The sequence below is a fragment of the Anomaloglossus baeobatrachus genome, chromosome 7 (assembly GCF_048569485.1).
Source record: "Anomaloglossus baeobatrachus isolate aAnoBae1 chromosome 7, aAnoBae1.hap1, whole genome shotgun sequence".
NCBI classification, from domain to species: domain Eukaryota; kingdom Metazoa; phylum Chordata; class Amphibia; order Anura; family Aromobatidae; genus Anomaloglossus; species Anomaloglossus baeobatrachus.
The window spans coordinates 290,266,531-290,292,506 of NC_134359.1; the positions used below are offsets into that span (position 1 = coordinate 290,266,531).

The following is a 25,976-nucleotide window of genomic DNA, read 5'->3' on the forward strand; positions in this document are numbered from 1 at the left end:
TGGACAAAAGGAACACCAAGATCTCTGGAGATGGACAAAGGAACACCAAGATCTCTGGAGATGGACAAAGGAACACCCAGATCTCTGGAGATGGACAAAGGAACACCCAGATCTCTGGAGATGGACAAAGGAACACCCAGATCTCTGGAGATGGACAAAGGAACACCCAGATCTCTGGAGATGGACAAAGGAACACCCAGATCTCTGGAGATGGACAAAGGAACACCCAGATCTCTGGAGATGGACAAAGGAACACCCAGATCTCTGGAGATGGACAAAGGAACACCCAGATCTCTGGAGATGGACAAAGGAACACCCAGATCTCTGGAGATGGACAAAGGAACACCCAGATCTCTGGAGATGGACAAAGGAACACCCAGATCTCTGGAGATGGACAAAGGAACACCCAGATCTCTGGAGATGGACAAAGGAACACCAAGATCTCTGGAGATGGACAAAGGAACACCAAGATCTCTGGAGATTGACAAAGGAACACCAAGATCTCTGGAGATGGACAAAGGAACACCAAGATCTCTGGAGATGGCCAAAGGAACATCAAGATCTCTGGAGATGGACAAAGGAACATCAAGATCTCTGGAGATGGACAAAGGAACATCAAGATCTCTGGAGATGGACTTCTAACCTTGAGATTGCTGATATTTTTTAACAATTTTGGTTCTCAAGTCCTCAGACAGTTCTCTTCTTTTTCTGTTCTCCATGCTTAGTGTGGCACACACAAATACACAATGCAAAGATTCAGACAACTTCTCCCTTTTTATCAGGTTTCAGGTGTGATTTTCATATTGCCCACACCTATTACTTGCCACAGGTTAGTTTGAGCGAGCATGACAGGCTTGAAAAAATGGTTTACCCACAATTTTGGAAAAGTAGCAACAATTTTGTCAGGCACATTTATGGAGTTTTGTAAGAAATTATTTCCAATTTGCCTTTTTCCTCAGTTTTTTTTGTGTTGTTCCAACACACACACACACACACACACACACACACACACACACACACACACACACACAGGAAGTATACATGTGTAATTGCAATAATTTTCTGGGAAAGTTCTCACGGGAGCAGAGTGGAAATATCACCAGAACAGAAGGGAGAAAAAAAAAAAAAAAAATCACAAGATGACGACACCCAGGAAATCACACACATAATGCCGCCCCTATAATAACAGCCTCTAAGAAAATACCGCAAGGACTCGCAGTGAGCGGCACAACTACTAAACCTGATCCTCCGGCTTCTGGAGAGGATACTCTGTGGACACGTTCCCCACATGCCAGAAATAACAGAGGAGCCGCCGAATATCAAACATTTCATTGTGTCCTGTAGGTAATGGGACAGGAGGTGACGGCGGCGGTGGAGGGGGGCACTCACCATCTCGTCCAGGGCGTAGCGCAGCAGGCCGTGCTCGTACAGGATGAAGAATCTCCGCTGCCATTTCTGTAGATGAAGGAAGAGGAAAGGATTAGAGAAAGAAAGACAATCACAAAAGCAAAAAAGGCACCTCAATGAAGTCAATCTATTGTTCTCTGTTATGATCGCAGAGGACTATGAATTTTACAAATAAAAGTGGTCATTGTACAGGGTGAGCAGTGAGCACGATTTGGTCCCGAGGATCAGGGCAGTTTGTGCCCCCCCAGTGTGGACAGCACAGTCTGTGCCCCCCCCCTCCCAGTGTGGACAGGACAGTCTGCGGGCCTCCCCCCCCCCCCCCCCAGTGTGGACAGGACAGTCTGCGGGCCTCCCCCACCCCAGTGTGGACAGGACAGTGTGGACCTCCCCCCCTCCAGTGTGGACGGCACAGTCGGTGCCCTCCCCCCAGTGTGTGGACAGGACAGTCGGTGCCCTCCCCCCCCCAGTGTGTGGACAGGACAGTCGGTGCCCTCCCCCCCCCCCCCAGTGTGTGGACAGGACAGTCGGTGCCCTCCCCCCCCCCCCAGTGTGTGGACAGGACAGTCGGTGCCCTCCCCCCCCCCCCCCAGTGTGTGGACAGGACAGTCGGTGCCCTCCCCCCCCCCCCCAGTGTGTGGACAGGACAGTCGGTGCCCTCCAACCCCCCCCACAATGTGTGGACTGGACAGTCGGTGCCCTCCCCCCCCCAATGTGTGGACTGGACAGGACAGTCGGTGGCCTCCCCCCCCCCCAGTGTGTGGACAGGGCAGTCGGTGCCCTCCCCCCCAAGTGTGTGGACAGGACAGTCGGTGCCCTCCCCCCCAAGTGTGTGGACAGGACATTCTGTGCCCTCCCCCCCAAGTGTGTGGACAGGACAGTCTGTGCCCTTTCCCCCCCCAGTGTGTGGACAGGACAGTCAGTGCCCCCCCCCCAGTGTGGACAGGACAGTCGGTGCCCTCCTCCCCCCCCCAGGGTGTGGACAGGACAGTCAGTGCCCCCCCCAGTGTGGACAGGACAGTCGGTGCCCCCCCCCCCATGTGTGGACAGGGCAGTCAGTGCCCCCCCCCCATGTGTGGACAGGACAGTCAGTGCCCCCCCCCAGTGTGGACAGGACAGTCGGTGCCCTCCTCCCCCCCCCCAGGGTGTGGACAGGACAGTCAGTGCCCCCCCAGTGTGGACAGGACAGTCGGTGCCCCCCCCCATGTGTGGACAGGGCAGTCAGTGCCCCCCCCCCCACAGTGTGGACAGGACACCCTCCGGTTGTGCAGCGCTGCCTCTCTTCGCTGTCACCTTGAGGCTGAGCCGACGATCGGAGGCAGAAGCAGACCCCGGACTTGTTAACACCACATCGGCAGAGCCCGCCTGGCAGGAGGCAGCGCCATCCATCATCTGACTATTACCGCCAAGTGTCAGCAACTAGGAAACATGAGCGGCTGTCAGACAACAGGAGCCGAGCGAGCGGCTGGACTGCGCCCCAACATTTACGGGATATTATCGATTATCATTCCCTTCACTATTGTTCTATGGTATCAGCCATAGACTGGCTGTAATTTTAGATTTTTGCTTTAAAAAGGTAACGGGTTTATCTGTCGCTGACAGCGCCAACCTCACCAGTCCTGGAGGTCGCCGCACCCCGCCGGCCCGGTAATTATCCCTCCTACTGTAAATGCCATTGCCTGGTCTCTATTATTCTTGGAAAGTCAACGGCTTCCCTAGAATAACCCCATTCTGCTTTGGGGGGGGGGGGGGGGGAAGGGGCGCACACAGCCATCGGTTTAACCCCACATCTGCCACAGGGATTGGGGTCTGTGTCAGCAGCCCCTCTGGGGCTCGGCCCCCCGCTGCCTGCTCTTTGGATGCCCATGTAAGGCAGCATTATCCAGGAGGCAAATTCTGCTCCAATAAACTCCAGCTCCAACTTTCTTCTGGAGGGAGGAGGGAGGACGGCGGGCGAGCGGCGGGGGAGGGGAGCCAGGGTCACCTGGTCACAGCAGCAGCGCAGGCCGCAGCACATCCACCACCATGCGGCGTGTCCTGCAATCTGGCACTAGGGAAGCCAAGAAGCAGAAGCAGCGTGTCTGCAGGGGAATCATTACTCTGGGGGGGGTCGTACAGTTACACCCCCCGGGTCTAAGCTTCACACCCAAACTAATGGCAGCGAGGAGCCAGGACACCCCCCTCTGATCAGCCAGCACTCGCCCCGCACACTCCATAATCTGGGACCCCTCCCCGCGATCTGCTCTGATCTATTGGGAAACCTGACAGTGACTGTTACATTTCCTGCAGCGCCACCAGTGGAGAAACGATGCATTACACAGTGACAGACGCTGATCCGGACAGACGATCCTCTCCTAAACCAATAAAGTTTATGGGTCTTGTAAGCTGAGCACCCCCGTATTTTTCGGTTTATAAGACGCACCCCAAATTTAGAGGAGAAAAAAAAAAAAATATATGGTGTTCATCTTATAATCCAGTGGGGTCATACCGGAGGGGGCGGCAGAGGTGGGGGGGGGGGGTGTCACAGGAGGCAGGTGCGGTGCTGGAGTAGGACGATGCTGCCGTCTGTGCGGCGGGTGTTCCAGATGCTCGCTGTGGACGGAGGCGCTGACAGGCTCTGCTGCACTGTTGGCGGTGTGGCGGGGCCGCTATCCTGAATGTCGGTGGTGCGGGCTTCAAAGAAATGGTGCCCGGAGTCGGCACGTTCGCAGATTGAGCTATTGGCTCAATGACAAGTTTAGATCTCATCTGCACTCGCGCCAACTCCAGGCACCATTTTTGGAAGCCCTCACCACCCTCAGCACCAGACGAGCCGCCGCAGCCCGAGCCACTGCCCCAGCCGCCGCAGACCCGGCCGCCCCAGACCCGGCCGCCCCAGACCCGGCCGCCCCAGACCCGGCCGCCCCAGACCCGGCCGCCCCAGACCCGGCCGCCCCAGACCCGGCCGCCCCAGACCCGGCCGCCCCAGACCCGGCCGCCCCAGACCCGGCCGCCCCAGACCCAGCCCAGCCAGCCGCCCCAGACCCAGCCGCCCCAGACCCAGCCGCCCCAGACCCAGCCGCCCCAGACCCAGCCGCCCCAGACCCAGCCGCCCCAGACCCAGCCGCCCCAGACCCAGCCGCCCCAGACCCAGCCGCCCCAGACCCAGCCGCCCCAGACCCAGCCGCCCCAGACCCAGCCGCCCCAGACCCAGCCAGCCGCCCCAGACCCAGCCGCCCCAGACCCAGCCAGCCGCCCCAGACCCAGCCGCCCCAGACCCAGCCAGCCGCCCCAGACCCAGCCGCCCCAGACCCAGCCAGCCGCCCCAGACCCAGCCGCCCCAGACCCAGCCAGCCGCCCCAGACCCAGCCCAGCCAGCCGCCCCAGACCCAGCCCAGCCAGCCGCCCCAGACCCAGCCGCCCCAGACCCAGCCGCCCCAGACCCAGCCGCCCCAGACCCAGCCGCCCCAGACCCAGCCGCCCCAGACCCAGCCGCCCCAGACCCAGCCGCCCCAGACCCAGCCGCCCCAGACCCAGCCGCCCCAGACCCAGCCGCCCCAGACCCAGCCGCCCCAGACCCAGCCGCCCCAGACCCAGCCGCCCCAGACCCAGCCGCCCCAGACCCAGCCAGCCGCCCCAGACCCAGCCGCCCCAGACCCAGCCAGCCGCCCCAGACCCAGCCGCCCCAGACCCAGCCAGCCGCCCCAGACCCAGCCGCCCCAGACCCAGCCAGCCGCCCCAGACCCAGCCGCCCCAGACCCAGCCAGCCGCCCCAGACCCAGCCGCCCCAGACCCAGCCAGCCGCCCCAGACCCAGCCCAGCCAGCCGCCCCAGACCCAGCCCAGCCAGCCGCCCCAGACCCAGCCCAGCCAGCCGCCCCAGACCCAGCCCAGCCAGCCGCCCCAGACCCAGCCCAGCCAGCCGCCCCAGACCCAGCCGCCCCAGACCCAGCCGCCCCAGACCCAGCCGCCCCAGACCCAGCCGCCCCAGACCCAGCCGCCCCAGACCCAGCCGCCCCAGACCCAGCCGCCCCAGACCCAGCCGCCCCAGACCCAGCCGCCCCAGACCCAGCCGCCCCAGACCCAGCCGCCCCAGACCCAGCCGCCCCAGACCCAGCCAGCCGCCCCAGACCCAGCCGCCCCAGACCCAGCCAGCCGCCCCAGACCCAGCCGCCCCAGACCCAGCCAGCCGCCCCAGACCCAGCCGCCCCAGACCCAGCCAGCCGCCCCAGACCCAGACCCAGCCAGCCGCCCCAGACCCAGCCCAGCCAGCCGCCCCAGACCCAGCCCAGCCAGCCGCCCCAGACCCAGCCCAGCCAGCCGCCCCAGACCCAGCCCAGCCAGCCGCCCCAGACCCAGCCCAGCCAGCCGCCCCAGACCCAGCCCAGCCAGCCGCCCCAGACCCAGCCCAGCCAGCCGCCCCAGACCCAGCCCAGCCAGCCGCCCCAGACCCAGCCCAGCCAGCCGCCCCAGACCCAGCCCAGCCAGCCGCCCCAGACCCAGCCCAGCCAGCCGCCCCAGACCCAGCCCAGCCAGCCGCCCCAGACCCAGCCAGCCGCCCCAGACCCAGCCCAGCCAGCCGCCCCAGACCCAGCCCAGCCAGCCGCCCCAGACCCAGCCCAGCCAGCCGCCCCAGACCCAGCCCAGCCAGCCGCCCCAGACCCAGCCCAGCCAGCCGCCCCAGACCCAGCCCAGCCAGCCGCCCCAGACCCAGCCCAGCCAGCCGCCCCAGACCCAGCCCAGCCAGCCGCCCCAGACCCAGCCCAGCCAGCCGCCCCAGACCCAGCCCAGCCGCCCCAGAACCAGCCCAGCCAGCCGCCCCAGACCCAGCCCAGCCAGCCGCCCCAGTCCTTGCCCCTGCCTCCGCAGCATTGCCCCTGCCTCCGCAGCATTGCCCCTGCCTCCGCAGCATTGCCCCTGCCTCCGCAGCATTGCCCCTGCCTCCGCAGCATTGCCCCTGCCTCCGCAGCATTGCCCCTGCCTCCGCAGCATTGCCCCTGCCTCCGCAGCATTGCCCCTGCCTCCGCAGCATTGCCCCTGCCTCCGCAGCATTGCCCCTGCCTCCGCAGCATTGCCCCTGCCTCCGCAGCATTGCCCCTGCCTCCGCAGCATTGCCCCTGCCTCCTGCTACCCCTTCCCACCACCTCCGGTAAGCTACATGCAGATTATAGGACGCGCCCCTCATTTTCCGCCCACATTTTTGGGAGTAAAAGTGCGTTTTATAATCTGACCGTTCCATTCTTCCAATCTCACCTCAGCAGTCATGTGACCACTGCAGCCAATCACTGTTCGTCTGCAGCCTTCACTATTCAGTCAGACCTGTAGTCCAGGAGAAATGTTAGTGGTCCAGGAGGCAAGTATATACCTCCCGGGAGCCATGTTTTTGCAGTCCAGGAGATCAGTTTTAATCCCCTAATAGTACTGCATACGTGACATCTAAATTCTGATGTCTAAGACCCCTGCTTGCTGTCAGTGAATCATAACATGTTCATTTACAATCTACAACTCAGGACCTCGCCCTCAGGATACGGTCACGTCGGTAGCAAAGATCCTACTGTGATACCAGCCTCCTAAATTTCAGTAAGCCCTAACCCGCAGTGCCAATATCAGACCACATTGCCGGCTCTGCAGCCTCGGACCCCTCCTCCCCCACAGAGGCACTTTCTTCCTTATAAGAGAATATTTGCTTCTGCCCGTATAGACCGAGCTTCTTGTATTAAACCTTAATCAAAAAGGCAAAGTCTCTCATATCCCGCTGCTATTTTGGGGAATGACACAAGCTTCACACAACGTGTCGGAAGATTATACTGGAGATAAACGAAAATCGCAGCATTTAACTCCCGGCGTGCCGCGACGATGCTGCCCGGCTGCAGACCGCACGTCTGCTTTGCAGGGGTATGTCGGGTTTTGGCTCCTGTGGTGGTTGGATGTGGCCTAATCCCCAAATGATTGGGTTTTCTCTCTATCCGTTAACCTTCTATATTTAACCTATTATTAAACAATGAGGTCAGAGGCAGAGCAGACACGAGGCGAAATGCGACGGGATATATAGTCTCCAATGGGAAAAGCAGGGAAGGAATTAACCCCTATATAATCGGTAGCAGATGTCGGAGGGACAATCTTCTCACACCAGACCAATCCCCCAACAGGACGGGCAAAGAAAGTACCAGATCTGCAGTCTATGTACAAAAATCTGATTAATAAAACCGGACGAGTGCTGCCAAACTGTTACCAGAAAACCATTGCCCCTAATGTATCCATCACAGCCTGACATTATCTGGGACAGACCTCGGCCGACACTGACATCTTCAGTCTCCGCTGCTTTATTAATCAGATTTTTTTTTTTTAACCCTAATAATACATAAAAGAAAATATTTGATTGATATAACCCACTTATAAGAGGGAACGAAACAACACTGCACAAGTCTAAGAGGCCTTTTGTTAAAAATCTGATTACTAAAGGCTTTTTTCTTTCTCAGTCTCTTACTGCCTTAGTAATCAGATTTAAAAAAAAAAAAAAATTAAAATAAAATAAATATCCAGGTGAAAAGAAATCAATTGAGATTTTTCCCTTAAAATGTTATTTTTTTTCTTCCTTTTTTAAATGTGGAATTCCAATAAAATAAATTTTATGATACAGCGCTAAACTTGGGAACAAGGTCTACATATACAGAAAAATCAAATCAAATCTTTATTTTTTTTATATAGCGCTAACATATTCTGTAGCGCTTTACATACATCAGGAACACTGTCCCCATTGGGGCTCCCAATCTAGAGTCCCTATCTGTATGTCTTTGGAATGTGGGAGGAAACCCACCCAAACACGAGGAGAACATACAAACTCCTTGCAGATGTGTCCTTGGTGGGATTTGAACCAAGGACCCCAGCGCTGCAAGACTGCAGTGCTAACCACTGAGCCACCACAAGACTGCAGTGCTAACCACTGAGCCACCATACAGTGCTGACCACTGAGCCACCGTGCTGCCCTGAGCCTGAACTGATTAATCTGATTTTATCAATCTGATTAATAAAGCCGCAAAAAGTGCTGCCAAACGTCCTATCAGTCTCGTTAAGAGAGAACCATTGCACCTAATGTACCCATCACAGCCAGACAATCTGAGACGGAACTGACACGGACATCTTCAGGCTCAGCCACTTTATTAATCAGATTTTTTATTTCTTGTTCTCTTGCTGCCTTAGTAATCAGATTAAAAAAAAAAAAAAAAAAAAAAAAAAGATGAAAATGAATGAATGAATGAAAAAACAATTGAGATTTTCCCCTTAAAATGTTATTTTTTTTTTCCTTTTTTTAAAATGTGGAATTCCAATCAAAAAAACTTTTATGGTACAGCGCTAAACTTGGGAACATTGTCTACAAATACAGAAAAATCTGATTAATAAAGTAGGCCGAACCAAAAAAAAAAAAAAGTGTCCAGTGACCGCACAATCCAGATAAAGATATGGCAGTTTTGTCGGGATGGACACATCCGGGGACGAGTCCTGCAAAGACTCTTATCTGTCTTGTTGAAAGGGTACCAACAGAATACTGAAACGCTGCAGCCAATCAATAGCAATTGATTGGCTAAAACAGTCACGGGACTCCCAGGAGACCGCTCCAACATTGCATGAGTGACAACAATCCGGGAGGAAAGTATGTTTTTTGGTTATTTTTTTTTTATTTTAATTGTGGACTAGTTGACAAGAACTTTAGATTTTTTTTTTATCTTTACATACATAGACCGGAGATTATATTCCCACAGATGGCAATATGCCACAGGAAAACTTTAGTTAGACTGCGCCATTTATAAGAGGTCACGATTCTACACCTAGAAGGTGTGATCAGATTAAAAAAAGAAAAAAAAATCTGATTACTAAGGCAGTAAGTGATCAGAAGACGCCAGGGATAAGTCCTGCCAAATCTCTTTTCGCTACATACCATATTTTTCATTTTATAAGATGCACTGGATCATAAGATGCACCCATAGTTTTGAGATAAAAAGGGTAAAAAAATTAATGAAATGGGGTCCGTTTTATAATCCAGTGGTGTCTTACCGGTGAGGTGGGGCGGCATCGGGGGTCCCAGGAGGCAGAGGCGGTACAACAGTTTGAAGATGCTGCGGGCGCTGCAGAGGGGGGGCCCAGATACATGCTGCGGGGCTGCGGCTCTCACCTGACCTGGGCCAGGCGGCGCGGCTCTCACCTGACCTGGGCCAGGCGGCGCGGCTCTCACCTGACCTGGGCCAGGCGGCGCGGCTCTCACCTGACCTGGGCCAGGCGGCGCGGCTCTCACCTGACCTGGGCCAGGCGGCGCGGCTCTCACCTGACCTGGGCCAGGCGGCGCGGCTCTCACCTGACCTGGGCCAGGCGGCGCGGCTCTCACCTGACCTGGGCCAGGCGGCGCGGCTCTCACCTGACCTGGGCCAGGCGGCGCGGCTCTCACCTGACCTGGGCCAGGCGGCGCGGCTCTCACCTGACCTGGGCCAGGCGGCGCGGCTCTCACCTGACCTGGGCCAGGCGGCGCGGCTCTCACCTGACCTGGGCCAGGCGGCGCGGCTCTCACCTGACCTGGGCCAGGCGGCGCGGCTCTCACCTGACCTGGGCCAGGCGGCGCGGCTCTCACCTGACCTGGGCCAGGCGGCGCGGCTCTCACCTGACCTGGGCCAGGCGGCGCGGCTCTCACCTGACCTGGGCCAGGCGGCGCAGCTCTCACCTGACCTGGGCCAGGCGGCGCGGCTCTGACCTGACCCTCACTGTAGACAGTGAGGCACTGGCCATTCTGAAGATGTCGGTGCTGCAGGCTTCAAACAAGTGGTGGCAAAAGTCGGCGGGTGCGCAGATGAGAACTTCAGTCTGCGCACGCGCCGACTCTGGGTGCCATTATTTGAAAGCCCTTAACGCCAACATTTTCAGAATGGCCCGTACATGTCGCTGCCCACCACAGAGCAGGGCCGCAGAGTGCACCACAGCATTGCCCTGCCTCCGGTGACCCTTCACCACCCCCAGTAAGCTACATTTGGATTTTAAGACGCACCCCTCATTTTCCTCCCAAATTTTTGTAAGGAAATGTGCATCTTATAATCTGAAAAACACAGTAAGTTGTCTGAAATGATCAATTTCATCTGGTGATTGATCGTCGGCTGTTCTGGAAAAAAGAAAAAAAAAAAAAATATATATATATATATATATATATATATATATATATTACTTTCGGGGTCTTCATCTTCTGCTTTAGTAATCAGATTTTTATAAAGATGTATGAAAATCCTTTTCTTTAGGTTCAACCTTCCCTTTGAGTGTTAAATCTAGTTTCTTTTTTTAAAGGGCTATCCTGAGCTTATAATTCCATAGGATTATGGTACAGGTCTGTCCCATAAGACCCACTATCCTGGAGGCCCCTCATTTATCTATTTTTTGGTACTATACCGAAGCATTCTTAGTGGGTCTGCCAGCAGAGACTCCAAAAACCCCAATAAAAAAAAAAAAAAAAAAAAAAAACCAACAAAGCATCTGATTGTCACTGAGATTGAGCGATTTAAGGAAACGTTAAGGCTTCCACAATGCCAGGTACTGGTAATATGGAGGGGTGTAGCACGCACCGACGCTCCTCAGCGCAGATAACGGAGCGGTGCAGACCGCAGCCGGCACAAGACAAACTTTAAGCCTTTTAATGTGTGGATGAGGTTTTTTTTTCTTACCCGGGATCTGTGCATTGGATTGTCAAAATCAGTGCCCTCCGGCGCGAGCAGGAGCCATCCTCCATAAATCGGCTTGGCCTGTAAAAACAAAAAAGAAATCGAATTATAGGATCCTCGATGTACAAGAACAAGCGCCGCATCAGATGACCCCATAACCAAAGTCCTATCTGTACCTGGGAAAGCTGGGTTGTTGATCTCAATGACCTGCGCTACATTTGGCTGTAACCCATCTTTTCTGGTCCAATATGACCCCATACAGTCCTTTCTGTACCTGGGAAAGCTGGGTGATGATCTCCATGACCTGTGCTACACTTGGTTGTAAGCCATCTTTTTTTGGTCCAATATAACCCCATAGTAAAGTCCTATCTGAACCTGGGAAAGCTGGGTGATTCTCTCTGAGCAGAGCTACATTTGGCTCTAACTCATCTCTGCCATTCAGTAGCCTGGGAAAGCTGGGTGATAATCTCTGAGCAGAGCTACATTTGGCTCTAATTCATCTCTGCCATTCAGTAGCCTGGGAAAGCTGGGTGTTAGAGGATTTATCACCATGTCTGCGCATTGCACCTGTATATACACGTCGGCCGGCGCGGCTGCTCTGCTCAGTGTCGTCGGCGCCTGCACAGGATCAGAGGTGACAGCAGCACCTTAACACGCGCCAGCGGGTGACAGGAGAGGAAGGCCAGCGGGAAGTGCCGGGGTTAGTTTACACGCTACAGGAAGATCTGCCACAGAGATCCTGCGCAGCACCGCGGCCGCCATGTTTCCCAAGAGTGTGGATTTCACAAGTCACCTGTGGTCAAGTCGTACAGAAGCCCCCTCGGACCTCTCGGATCCATCAGTCACCTCGGTGGTCCGGGCCGGCACCGTATGACTATATAAGGGATAAGTGATGGGTGCGCGGAATATAAACAGTTTACTTCTCGCGGCCTGCTGACATCACCCAGACATCACACAGACCCCCGGACCTCCGGGCTTAGAGGAGCCCCCCGGCCTCAGCCAGAGGAGGACACAGAACTGTACACTTCTATAGGATTCGTATTAGAACATTCCGAGAAAATATTGCAAAATTTGCGCAAATAAAGCGGAGAAAAGTGACCAAACCCTTCCCCGCGGACGCGTCCCTGTAATATATACCACAGCGGTTGGGCTGTATTCACATGGGGGCGGTTTTATGGTCGTTTTTTTGTGCGGTAACAGTTTTTGAGCACCGAAATGCTAAATTTAAGCTCAATGCTTCTTCGCGTCCCCCCCCTCACCGCCCCTCGTGCACTTGGAGGTGACACATTTTGTATATGGCGGTGACAATGTTTACGACGGTTGTGAAATGCTCCATTGATGCCGCCCGGGACAGTTTGCGAGGCTTTTAATGCTCGGTTTATTGAATGGGCGATCCGTCCGGTCCGGCGGCCCCGTCACTCCCGAAATAACCGCTCTGATAATAGGTCTCTGCCACATAAACCAGAAGGCGGCTGTAAACTGGGTGACAACAGCGAGCAGAGTGACGCCGCGACTTCACGATATTTACAGGGGCCAATGCCATCTGCAGCCAGCCCCCTCCAGTGCACCGGAATCCGGTTCTCCGCACTCATACATTGTAGCACGCTGGATGCAACAGTAACAAACACCGGCTGTAATGTAACACGAGGGGCGTTCGGGGGGCCGCGTCCAGCTGTCGCATTGTTTCGTCTTCCCGATATCCTCACATGGCAGCTGTCCGTCTGTTTTTAGAAAGGTACAAAACCAAAGAGGAAATCCCTGAGCGCTGACGGACGGGGCCAGGTTCGGCATCGGATGTACGTCCAAGAGTACGGCCGTGTAAACAACCCCGACCAGCTCCGCCGCCCGGAGCCGAGAAGACGATGAGCAGGCGTCACGTGTGCCGGATCCACCGCTCATGAGCAGGTCAAAACATGGACCACCGAGCCCCACGGCCCCCAAATATCTGCAGAGATGGAGCTAAGAATCAGAGACAAGCCAAAACCGGGACCCTCAGCTTGATCAGAGAGGGTGCGTCCCCTCCAAAGAACCACGACCGCAAGCACAAAGTCAGAACCGGTTGGATATTTTGGGACAATTTGTGGGTCACAATTTGCCGGCATTATCTGCCTTGTACATCTTTGGCTGAGACATGTGGATCATGGCTAAGGTCTCCATGTAGCCTTAACCTCAAAGATCCTGGCACAATACCGCCACTTTATATCATGGCGGACTGGTGACCACCAATATGGCCGACATTGTAGCATCGCATTGAGGCAGAGACAGTAGTGTAGACCCAAGAACTGTGGCCCCCGCAGTGATCCTCTAGGTGCAGGGTCCTCTGGGATTAGGACTGGTATGGAGGAGGACATCTACTGTAGGAGAGTTTCCACCATCCCTCTGTATACGGCAGACAACGACCTGGAGCATGGAAGACGAGCAATTGAGGATCAGAAGAGTCACCTATGTCAGATTTTAGCATGACCATTAGAGGAAGACCTCGTGATTGTGGATCAGAAGAGTCAGACATGTCGGATTTTAGCTCGGACATTAGAGGAAGACCTCGGGATTGAGGATCAAAAGAGTCAGACATGTCGAATTTTAGCTCGGCCATTAGAGAAAGACCTTGTTATTGTGGATCAGAAGAGTCAGATATGTGGGATTTTAGCTCTCCCATTAGAGAAAGACCTCGGGATTGTGGATCAGAAGAGTCACACGTCGGATTTTAGCTCGGCCATTAGAGGAAGACCTTGAGAGAGTAAAAAAAAAAAAGCTGCCCGAGGAGAAAATGCATCTAAAGGTGGAGTCAGTCTATTGGAGTCTGAAATCTGCCTCCCGTCCTAGAGGCTCGGGCTGCCATGCTTTACACTGCAGCCACACACACCTAAAGGAGGAACTGCTTTAATGAAATAACAGATATTAAAAGATAAGAGACACAAGGCAACCTTACACAAAGAAATAGTGAAGGTCATGAGAGGTCCGCGGATAAAAGGGTAATTCTCAAAATGTCACTGACCGGATTCAGGAGGAGCAGCAGTAATGTCGCCCGTACGTCATAGATAACCGATAGGCGCCTCTCATTGCCAGAAAACATCTACTTTCATTTACAGGGGGTCTCCCCCTACTTGTTGCCAAACTACAACTCCCCGCATAGAGTCCAAACGCAACAGTTAGAACTACATGTCCCATGATGCACTAGGGCAGAATGTACATTAGACAAAGCAGTAGGGGAGCGAGTGCTTCCAACCAGAGAGGTAGGAGAATAATGCGCTGCATAGAAGCGGATCAGTGCGGAGCGACGCACACCTGTAGATAGGGGGGGTCTGCGGCTGTCACTTACGTATCCAATGCCGGGGCGTCCATGTTTCATCACTCGCATCCGCATATTAACCTGAGGATATGACCGTGTCACCGCGGCTCCCAATTCTACAGACGCCTCCCCTACCTGCTCCGGTGTAATAAGACGCTTCTCAAACCTGTCATTATGCAAATCCGGGCACATTAGGAGACACTGAGCGGCCCCAAGGAGCCCTCACCAAATCAGGAAAGTCCGGGCAGCCCCCCGTCATTACAGACTGGGTCTACCTCCCAGAAACTGCTGTATATCACCCAGAGGCACTCTGCGCTCGGGGGACCGTTCAGCATTGCAATGCCAGAGGAAGGTGAAATAAGGCACCTATAGAAGGTAATTGGGCCTCACTGTCCACCACGGATATTTTAGGACGCATTCATAATACAGTGCCATGCAGAGCACACTCTTTTGGTGTCTGTCCCTTTGACGACAAGCATCTTTATATCATAGTAGATTGAGGGATGGACACGGACCCATGGCGGTCCCCTTTAAACTTTAAAAAAATACTTAACCCATTAAGAAAAAAAAAAAAAACCCAGACCAGATCTTTTGCGAGCCGCCCAGAGTGGAGACGAGAGCCAACATTCCCCGAGTGAGTCACTTGGCAGAGACTCATTAGAGCAATAAGATTACTGGTTACATCACCGCAGTGGATTACGCTGTTATGTCACCGGCCGGGGCCCACACAGAAAACCGAAGACAACGGTGCAGACTGTAAAATCCAGACTCCACAGCCCTCCATTAACCCCTCCATATATGCCGAGGGCATGCGACAAGCGGAGCTGCAAAATGTTGTCTCCTCCGCGGTGGGTCGGGACGTGGAGCTCATCAACAGACAGGGACTAGAGTTGAGTGAATTGCTAATAATCCGGGTCCGGCGGATCAGTGGTGGGTTGACAGGGAAATCCGAAAAAAAGAGGAGAAAAAGAGAAAGAGAAAAAGAGAAAGAGAAAAAGAAAAAGAGAAAAAGAAAAAGAGAAAAAGAAAAAGAGAAAAAGAAAAAGAGAAAAAGAAAAAGAGAAAAAGAGAAAAAGAAAAAGAGAAAAAGAGAAAAAGAAAAAGAGAAAAAGAAAAAGAGAAAAAGAAAAAGAGAAAAAGAAAAAGAGAAAAAGAAAAAGAGAAAAAGAAAAAGAGAAAAAAGAAAAAGAGAAAAAGAAAGAGTAAAAAACACAAGCCGAATCCGGATCGTGCACCCGGAATCCCGCGTCCGGGTCGGATCCGGATCTACCGCTGAAACCGCGCGGATCCGGATTTTTGAAGTCCGGGTCCGCTCAACACTAACAGGGACAATGCCGGCCTGATAAAAGAGAACAATAGCCTGCCTAAAAGGATTGCACTCATGCAATCGCTATGACTTAGGAGGGACGAATGTACCAAGACTCATCGCAAATTAATCAGCACTTGGCGCTCGAAATATGTGAAGGGAGTTGGGACAAACCGCGTGGGTCTTTGGTAAAATGCATGGGCGCTAACATAACCCTGCGGCATTCACGCGTCTTATCCCCGTGCACAAGGTCCTGGCTCCGGATGAAGACTAGTAATGCCCGGGATTAATTGTGCTGCGCTGTATAGTATTTCATGTTCTGGCAGAATCTGCAGGGGATGACTGACGGGCTGTGTACATAGTGGTCTCTGCCAACACGCACCGTCCGTAGCCACCTTCTAATCCTGTGCCCAAATATACAAGATGTGTGTCACCAGGAGCACGTCCTAAATAAACAGGGGGCTTTACAGCAGAGCCAAGCGGCCGGCGTCTGCAGAACTACATATCCCAGCACCGAGTGACAAAAGCCAGCACTGTGCATCCTCCCAGATAATAGACGAAGGCGACGACAACAAAGGCGTTCCCGAAATAATTGGCCAGATCAAAAGGCGAGCAACCGGAGTCCGCAGGAAGGAGGAAAGGAAAACAATCCCATCGTGTCAAGATTCCAGAGAACGAGGGGGCCGGGGCCTGGTCGCTGACCCCCAGACTGGTGACGCGGGCTGCACGGCTATAATGAGCTCTCATTGCTCCCTGTCTCATGCAGTTGTCATTGAAGATTACCAGAAACATCTGCACAGACATTAATTATGGTTTCCATGGGAAGGTCACGCAGGTTTCCTAATGTCCAAGGTTTCAGGCAAACAGTGCAGCTGCACCGGGTTCAAAAACACCAAAGTTTGGTGACTGGTCCTCCGCTGCCTCTGTGCATGCGCAAAGTAGGTGACCTGTCCTCCGCTACATCTGTGCATGCGCAAAGAAGGTGACCTGTCCTCCGCTGCCTCTGTGCATGTGCAAAGCAGGTGACCTGTCCTCCGCTGCATCTGTGCATGCGCAAAGAAGGTGACCTGTACTCCGCTGCATCTGTGCAATGGGCAGTGAGGCAACCTGACCTCCGCTGCAGTTGTGCATGCGCAATAAAGCAATGTGACCTGTCCTCAGCTGCACCTGGGCAAATTACATGAGCAGCGAGGTGACCTGCCAGAATCGCGCATGCGCATCAACTCGTCTTCAGCTGCACAGTGCATGCGCAATGAAGCGATGTGACCTGACCTTGTTTGTGCATGCGCAAACAAGTGAGGAGACTTGTGCTTTGCTTTATCCATGCACTGTGCAGTTAGTCGACCTATCCTAAGTTTCATTTGTACAGTGCGCATACGCAGGAAAGCTAGATGAGTTGCTCTCAGCTGCACCTATGAAAATCGCATGAGCAGCGAGGCAACCTGCCCGAATCTATGTAATGCACATGCGCAGCAACTAGTCTTCAGCTGCAGTGCACATGCGCAATGAAGTGTGGTGATCTGACCTCTGTTGTGTATGTGCAACGCGCATGCGCAGGAAAGTGAAGCGACTTGTGCTTGTCTGTATCCATGCAATGCGCAGTGAGTAGACCTGCCCTAAGCTGCATTTGTACAGTGCGCACGCGCAGCAAAGCTAGATGAACTGTCAACAACTGCATCTGTGCAATGCGCATGTGCAAGGCTAATTGTCCTCAGCTATAACACTGCAGTGTGCAACAAAGTGTCCTGGCCTCAGGTGTAAACGCACAATGTGCAGCAAAGCGAGGTGTGCTCAGTTGGAAGTCCTATGCATTACACTGTCTGTAATTACGCTCTGTATATAATGACATCCCAGCACAGCGGTGGCACTGCCCTCCGCCCTGGCTTCCCTCGTCATCTCCAGGTGTGAGAATTTGGAGCGGGCTTGTGGGGGCCTGAAATCTATGAGAGCATAGAGCCCTGGGAAAGAAGTCAGTTATGTTTAATTCATGCTCGGTCAGTGATGAGACGACTCTGCCTCCGGGGCTCCGCACAGAAGCTGCAAAACCACCAGGAGTAAAGAGCTCCTGGAAGACGACGTCCCCCCGCCGGCCGGATATATCCCAAATACTAAGAGGGGCTGCCAATCATCACTGCACAAAGGGACATAACCATACAGGGTGCAGCGCAGAAGGTGGGGGGGGTCCATGGTATTATTACATAGGAAGACGGGCGCTGATTCACCAGTCCTCACAAACCTCCGGAGGCCGGGGCTACACAGGGGCATTTATATAGGGTCACATCATCAACGGGGAAGGAGGAAGGGCTCTGCTATGCTGCAGCTCACTCCCCCCAGTCACCCATGGGAAAATATAGAGTAAACAATTACACCAACAGAATAGTGAGTGCAGCTCTGGAGTATAAAACAGGAGGTAACTCAGGATCAGTAATGTAATGTATGTACACAGTGACTGCACCAGCAGAATAGTGAGTGCAGCTCTGGAGTATAAAACAGGAGGTAACTCAGGATCAGTAATGTATGTACACAGTGACTGCACCAGTAGAATAGTGAGCGCAGCTCTGGAGTATAATACAGGAGGTAACTCAGGATCAGTAATGTATGTACACAGTGACTGCACCAGCAGAATAGTGAGTGCAGCTCTGGAGTATAATACAGGAGGTAACTCAGGATTAGTAATGTAATGTAAGTACACAGTGACTGCACCAGCAGAATAGTGAGTGCAGCTCTGGAGTATAATACAGGAGGTAACTCAGGATTAGTAATGTAATGTAAGTACACAGTGACTGCACCAGCAGAATAGTGAGCGCAGCTCTGGAGTATAATACAAGAGGCAACTCAAGATCAGTAATGTATGTACATACTGACGGCAACTGCAGAATAGTGAGTGCAGCTCTGGAGTATAATACAGGAGGTAATGTATGACTGCACCAGCAGAATAGTGAATGCTGCTCTGGGGTAGAATACAGGAGACATGCAATGTGATACATTGTCATAGTGAACACATTCTCTGTGCAGCCTGTATTTACTGTACTTTAGTTCAGGGCTGGAGAGGTCTTTTTTTTGGCTGCAGGTTGATAGTAACAGTCATTCCAAATTACATGGACCCCCCGACCGTGCGCACTAGGAGGGGCTCGGTCCAGGCTCCTAACACACAGCACAGCATTCTCCAAGGAACATCTATTTTACAGGATAGGAACGTCTTACAAGACCCCGGATGGGAGTTTATAGCCCCCTTTTCTCTGCAGATTCATGCATTATGCCATGGAGACACACAACACCGGGTGCAATGACTGCGGCCATTCATGTCACTACAATGCACTGACAGCCGCCCCCCCACCCCCCGGTCACAGGAAGCCCCCAATATACAGACACCAAACAGCAGAAAAAGGGAGAAGACTTGTCGGGAAGTGAGCAGCTCTTGGTAATGAAACCGTCGCTGGCTGGGATTTTGGATCCATTGGATCCGCCGCCCTCCTCCTCCTGCAGATAGACAAGTGGAAAGCCTGAGGAATCCTCCCATAGTGACGGTGATGATGATGATGATGATGATTCCAGGCTCCTGGGCGCAGGAATTCTGCTGCACATTCAGGAAATATGCAATTTCCACTGCTAAGTGCAACCCGTAAAGCTGGAGAAGGACGGCTGCTGCCCAAGGCGGAATGATCGAGGATTAACCCCTCCGCTGCCGCACATTCACACAAGACAAGGGGGGGGGGGGGAGCAATCAAGTGGGGCCTAACACAAGGCCTCATCCACGGCTGGACGTTCTCCAAGGCCCCGAATACGAGGGCCGGGTCACATGACGGCAAATATCACACAATCAATGAAGATGTGACGCTGCGTATAAGAGTAATCAGTGCATATGAAACGGTATCAACACAGAGAGGGGGGCAAACGCACCGACACACAGAGAGGGGGGCAAACGCACCGACACACAGAGAGGGGGGCAAACGCACCGACACACAGAGAGGGGGGCAAACGCACCGACACACAGAGAGGGGGGCAAACGCACCGACACACAGAGAGGGGGGCAAACGCACCGACACACAGAGAGGGGGGCAAACGCACCGACACACAGAGAGGGGGGCAAACGCACCGACACACAGAGAGGGGGGCAAACGCACCGACACACAGAGAGGGGGGCAAACGCACCGACACACAGAGAGGGGGGCAAACGCACCGACACACAGAGAGGGGGGCAAACGCACCGACACACAGAGAGGGGGGCAAACGCACCGACACACAGAGAGGGGGGCAAACGCACCGACACACAGAGAGGGGGGCAAACGCACCGACACACAGAGAGGGGGGCAAACGCACCGACACACAGAGAGGGGGGCAAACGCACCGACACACAGAGAGGGGGGCAAACGCACCGACACACAGAGAGGGGGGCAAACGCACCGACACACAGAGAGGGGGGCAAACGCACCGACACACAGAGAGGGGGGCAAACGCACCGACACACAGAGAGGGGGGCAAACGCACCGACACACAGAGAGGGGGGCAAACGCACCGACACACAGAGAGGGGGGCAAACGCACCGACACACAGAGAGGGGGGCAAACGCACCGACACACAGAGAGGGGGGCAAACGCACCGACACACAGAGAGGGGGGCAAACGCACCGACACACAGAGAGGGGGGCAAACGCACCGACACAGAGAGGGGGGCAAACGCACCGACACAGAGAGGGGGGCAAACGCACCGACACAGAGAGGGCCGGCAACGCCAGAGGGGCAAACGTACCGACACAGAGAGGGCCGGCAACGCCAGAGGGGCAAACGTACCGACACAGAGAGGGCCGGCAACGCCAGAGGGGCAAACGTACCGACACAGAGAGGGCCGGCAACGCCAGAGGGGCAAACGTACCGACACAGAGAGGGCCGGCAACGCCAGAGGGGCAAACGTACCGACACAGAGAGGGCCGGCAACGCCAGAGGGGCAAACGTACCGACACAGAGAGGGCCGGCAACGCCAGAGGGGCAAACGTACCGACACAGAGAGGGCCGGCAACGCCAGAGGGGCAAACGTACCGACACAGAGAGGGGCAAACGTACCGACGCAGAGAGGGCCGTCACCGCCAGAGGGACAAACGTACCGACGCAGAGAGGGCCGTCACCGCCAGAGGGACAAACGTACCGACGCAGAGAGGGCCGTCACCGTCAGAGGGACAAACGTACCGACGCAGAGAGGGCCGTCACCGCCAGAGGGACAAACGTACCGACGCAGAGAGGGCCGTCACCGCCAGAGGGACAAACGTACCAACGCAGAGAGGGCCGTCACCGCCAGAGGGACAAACGTACCAACGCAGAGACGGCCGTCACCGCCAGAGGGACAAACGTACCAACGCAGAGAGGGCCGTCACCGCCAGAGGGACAAACGTACCAACGCAGAGAGGGCCGTCACCGCCAGAGGGACAAACGTACCAACGCAGAGAGGGCCGTCACCGCCAGAGGGACAAACGTACCAACACAGAGAGGGCCGTCACCGCCAGAGGGACAAACGTACCAACACAGAGAGGGCCGTCACCGCCAGAGGGACAAACGTACCAACACAGAGAGGGCCGTCACCGCCAGAGGGACAAACGTACCAACGCAGAGAGGGCAGTCACCGCCAGAGGGACAAACGTACCAACGCAGAGAGGGCCGTCACCGCCAGAGGGACAAACGTACCAACGCAGAGAGGGCCGTCACCGCCAGAGGGACAAACGTACCAACGCAGAGAGGGCCGTCACCGCCAGAGGGACAAACGTACCAACGCAGAGAGGGCCGTCACCGCCAGAGGGACAAACGTACCAACGCAGAGAGGGCCGTCACCGCCAGAGGGACAAACGTACCAACGCAGAGAGGGCCGTCACCGCCAGAGGGGCAAACGTACCAACGCAGAGAGGGCCGTCACCGCCAGAGGGACAAACGTACCAACACAGAGAGGGCCGTCACCGCCAGAGGGACAAACGTACCAACACAGAGAGGGCCGTCACCGCCAGAGGGACAAACGTACCAACACAGAGAGGGCCGTCACCGCCAGAGGGACAAACGTACCAACGCAGAGAGGGCCGTCACCGCCAGAGGGACAAACGTACCAACGCAGAGAGGGCCGTCACCGCCAGAGGGACAAACGTACCAACGCAGAGAGGGCCGTCACCGCCAGAGGGACAAACGTACCAACGCAGAGAGGGCCGTCACCGCCAGAGGGACAAACGTACCAACGCAGAGAGGGCCGTCACCGCCAGAGGGACAAACGTACCAACGCAGAGAGGGCCGTCACCGCCAGAGGGACAAACGTACCAACGCAGAGAGGGCCGTCACCGCCAGAGGGGCAAACGTACCAACGCAGAGAGGGCCGTCACCGCCAGAGGGGCAAACGTACCAACGCAGAGAGGGCCGTCACCGCCAGAGGGACAAACGTACCAACGCAGAGAGGGCCGTCACCGCCAGAGGGACAAACGTACCAACGCAGAGAGGGCCGTCACCGCCAGAGGGACAAACGTACCAACGCAGAGAGGGCCGTCACCGCCAGAGGGACAAACGTACCAACGCAGAGAGGGCCGTCACCGCCAGAGGGACAAACGTACCAACGCAGTGAGGGCCGTCACCGCCAGAGGGACAAACGGACCAACGCAGAGAGGGCCGTCACCGCCAGAGGGACAAACGGACCAACGCAGAGAGGGCCGTCACCGCCAGAGGGACAAACGGACCAACGCAGAGAGGGCCGTCACCGCCAGAGGGACAAACGGACCAACGCAGAGAGGGCCGTCACCGCCAGAGGGACAAACGGACCAACGCAGAGAGGGCCGTCACCGCCAGAGGGACAAACGGACCAACGCAGAGAGGGCCGTCACCGCCAGAGGGGCAAACGGACCAACGCAGAGAGGGCCGTCACCGCCAGAGGGGCAAACGGACCAACGCAGAGAGGGCCGTCACCGCCAGAGGGACAAACGTACCAACCCAGAGAGGGCCGTCACCGCCAGAGGGACAAACGTACCAACGCAGAGAGGGCCGTCACCGCCAGAGGGGCAAACGTACCAACGCAGAGAGGGCCGAAACCGCCAGAGGGACAAACGTACCAACGCAGAGAGGGCCGTCACCGCCAGAGGGACAAACGTACCAACGCAGAGAGGGCCGTCACCGCCAGAGGGGCAAACGTACCAACGCAGAGAGGGCCGTCACCGCCAGAGGGACAAACGTACCAACGCAGAGAGGGCCGTCACCGCCAGAGGGACAAACGTACCAACGCAGAGAGGGCCGTCACCGCCAGAGGGACAAACGTACCAACGCAGAGAGGGCCGTCACCGCCAGAGGGACAAACGTACCAACGCAGTGAGGGCCGTCACCGCCAGAGGGACAAACGGACCAACGCAGAGAGGGCCGTCACCGCCAGAGGGACAAACGGACCAACGCAGAGAGGGCCGTCACCGCCAGAGGGACAAACGGACCAACGCAGAGAGGGCCGTCACCGCCAGAGGGACAAACGGACCAACGCAGAGAGGGCCGTCACCGCCAGAGGGACAAACGGACCAACGCAGAGAGGGCCGTCACCGCCAGAGGGACAAACGGACCAACGCAGAGAGGGCCGTCACCGCCAGAGGGGCAAACGGACCAACGCAGAGAGGGCCGTCACCGCCAGAGGGACAAACGGACCAACGCAGAGAGGGCCGAAACCGCCAGAGGGACAAACGGACCAACGCAGAGAGGGCCGAAACCGCCAGAGAGACAAACGGACCAACGCAGAGAGGGCCGAAACCGCCAGAGGGACAAACGGACCAACGCAGAGAGGGCCGAAACCGCCAGAGGGACAAACGGACCAACGCAGAGAGGGCCGAAACCGCCAGAGGGACAAACGGACCAACGCAGAGAGGGCCGAAACCGCCAGAGGGACAAACGGACCAACGCAGAGAGGGCCGAAACCGCCAGAGGGACAAACGGACCAACGCAGAGAGGGCCGAAACCGCCAGAGGGACAAACGGACCAACGCAGAGAGGGCCGAAACCGCCAGAGGGACAAACGGACCAACGCAGAGAGGGCCGGCACGACCAGGAGAGTAAACGTATCATTACAGAGGACTGGTACCGTGGGGGGGAACTGTATCAACAGAGAGGATCGGCACCGTGAGGGAGGCAAATGGATCAAAATGGAGTGGACCGTCACCATCAGGGGGGGTAATTGGCACCGGACTTGCACCGTCAAAGGGTAAAAGGGCAAACGAATAAAACAGAGGACCAACACTGTCAGGAGGGCAAACGTTGATGATGGGGAAGTGGGGGTCAGGGCCTGCGCACATTATGATGGGAGCCCTACGCACATTATGATGGGGGTAACCAGGCCCCACAACACCTCCTGCACCCACTGGCAGACGTCCCAGACCGTGCACCTCTGTCCGGCAGGAGGCAGTGCGGAGCGCCGGGGCCGGCAGGGGGCAGTGCGGAGCGCCGGGGCCGGCAGGGGGCAGTGCGGAGCGCCGGGGCCGGCAGGGGGCAGTGCGGAGCGCCGGGGCCGGCAGGGGGCAGTGCGGAGCGCCGGGGCGGGAGGCCGGCAGGGGGCAGTGCGGAACGCCGGGGCGGGAGGCCGGCAGGGGGCAGTGCGGAACGCCGGGGCGGGAGGCCGGCAGGGGGCAGTGCGGAACGCCGGGGCGGGAGGCCGGCAGGGGGCAGTGCGGAACGCCGGGGCGGGAGGCCGGCAGGGGGCAGTGCGGAACGCCGGGGCGGGAGGCCGGCAGGGGGCAGTGCGGAACGCCGGGGCGGGAGGCCGGCAGGGGGCAGTGCGGAACGCCGGGGCGGGAGGCCGGCAGGGGGCAGTGCGGAACGCCGGGGCGGGAGGCCGGCAGGGGGCAGTGCGGAGCGCCGGGGCGGGGGGCCGGCAGGGGGCAGTGCGGAGCGCCGGGGCCGGCAGGGGGCAGTGCCGAGCGCCGGGGCGGGAGGCCGGCAGGGGGCAGTGCGGAGCGCCGGGGCCGGCAGGGGGCAGTGCCGAGCGCCGGGGCGGGAGGCCGGCAGGGGGCAGTGCGGAGCGCCGGGGCCGGCAGGGGGCAGTGCGGAGCGCCGGGGCCGGCAGGGGGCAGTGCGGAGCGCCGGGGCCGGCAGGGGGCAGTGCGGAGCGCCGGGGCCGGCAGGGGGCAGTGCCGAGCGCCGGGGCGGGAGGCCGGCAGGGGGCAGTGCGGAGCGCCGGGGCCGGCAGGGGGCAGTGCGGAGCGCCGGGGCGGGGGCCTCCGCTCACCTGGTTCAGGTCCTCGTCTGACAGGAGATGAGACTCCCGCGGCTTGAAGCAGTTCTGACATTTGCTCTTGTTGAAGATATTGGCCTGGAACTTCTTGCACGGGTTCTCCTTCGCCGACATCGCGAGGGCCGGGGTGACACAGCAGCGCAGTGAGGGCAGACTAGGGGCCGTCCCCCATCCCGCGGGCGGGCGGGCAGGCAGGCGGCGGGCGCACTCACATCCCGGGCAGCGGAGCTGCTCCTGTAATCCCGGCCGCTGCCCCCGCTCTGCTGTCCGCCGCTTACTGAGACATTGGAACGGACCGGGCAGAGGCGCCGGGCGGGGCCAACGGGGAGCGTGACTGACAGCAGGGACAGCCAATCAGAGCACGGCATGCCCTCCCCCACCTCCTCCTCCCGCAGGATAACAAAAGAAAGCGGAGCATGAGCGGCCAGCAGCATCGGCTGTCACTGCGGGGGGCGGAGCCTGCGGAGAGGTTAGGTGGAGGCGCAGCATTCCCAAGGGATCCAGTGACAGCTGCGGGGGCGGAGCCTGTGTACAGTGCACTGCAATATACTGTATGTGTATACTACTGCAATGCCACACATACATACTGTGTACAATGCACTGCAATATATGTTTATACTAATGCACTGCAACACATGCATACTGTGTACAGTGCACTGCAATATATACACTGTACAGTGCACGCCAACATATCTGTATACTACTGCACTGCAATATATGTGTATACTACTGCACTTCAACACATACATACCATATACAGTGCACTGCAATATATGTCTACTACTGCACTGCAACACACATACATACTGTGTACAGTGCACTGCAATATGTGTGTGTGTGTGTGTGTGTGTGTGTGTGTGTAGTATTTCACTGCAACACATACATACTGTATACAGTGCACTGCAATATATACACTGGCAAAAATTAAGAGACGGAGACCACTGCACAATTTTCAGTTTTTCTGATTTTTCTCTTTATATTTTTGAGTAAAATGTAAATTGTTCTTTTATTCTATAAACTCCTGACAAAGTCTCCGCATTTCCAAGTTATAAATGTTATATTTATGGGTGGCCCATTGCAGAGTGTGAC

The 25,976-nt window shown here is 56.4% G+C and overlaps 1 protein-coding gene across 11 annotated transcripts in view; it reads right to left on the reverse strand.

Annotated features, from left to right (window-relative positions):
* The window catches only part of MPRIP (myosin phosphatase Rho interacting protein), a 103,000-nt gene extending 77,781 nt beyond the window's left edge, over nt 1-25,219 (reverse strand). For all 11 annotated transcript variants that reach the window (XM_075318402.1, XM_075318403.1, XM_075318398.1 and 8 more), the window contains exons 1-3: nt 24,882-25,219; nt 11,078-11,155; nt 1,390-1,455 (exon numbers count right to left, since the gene is read on the reverse strand). In XM_075318402.1, coding sequence (XP_075174517.1) covers nt 1,390-1,455; nt 11,078-11,155; nt 24,882-25,001 — 264 coding nt within the window. In that variant the 5' untranslated portion in view covers nt 25,002-25,219. The remainder of the gene's footprint in view (nt 1-1,389; nt 1,456-11,077; nt 11,156-24,881) is intronic.
* Between the last annotated feature and the right edge of the window lie 757 nt (nt 25,220-25,976).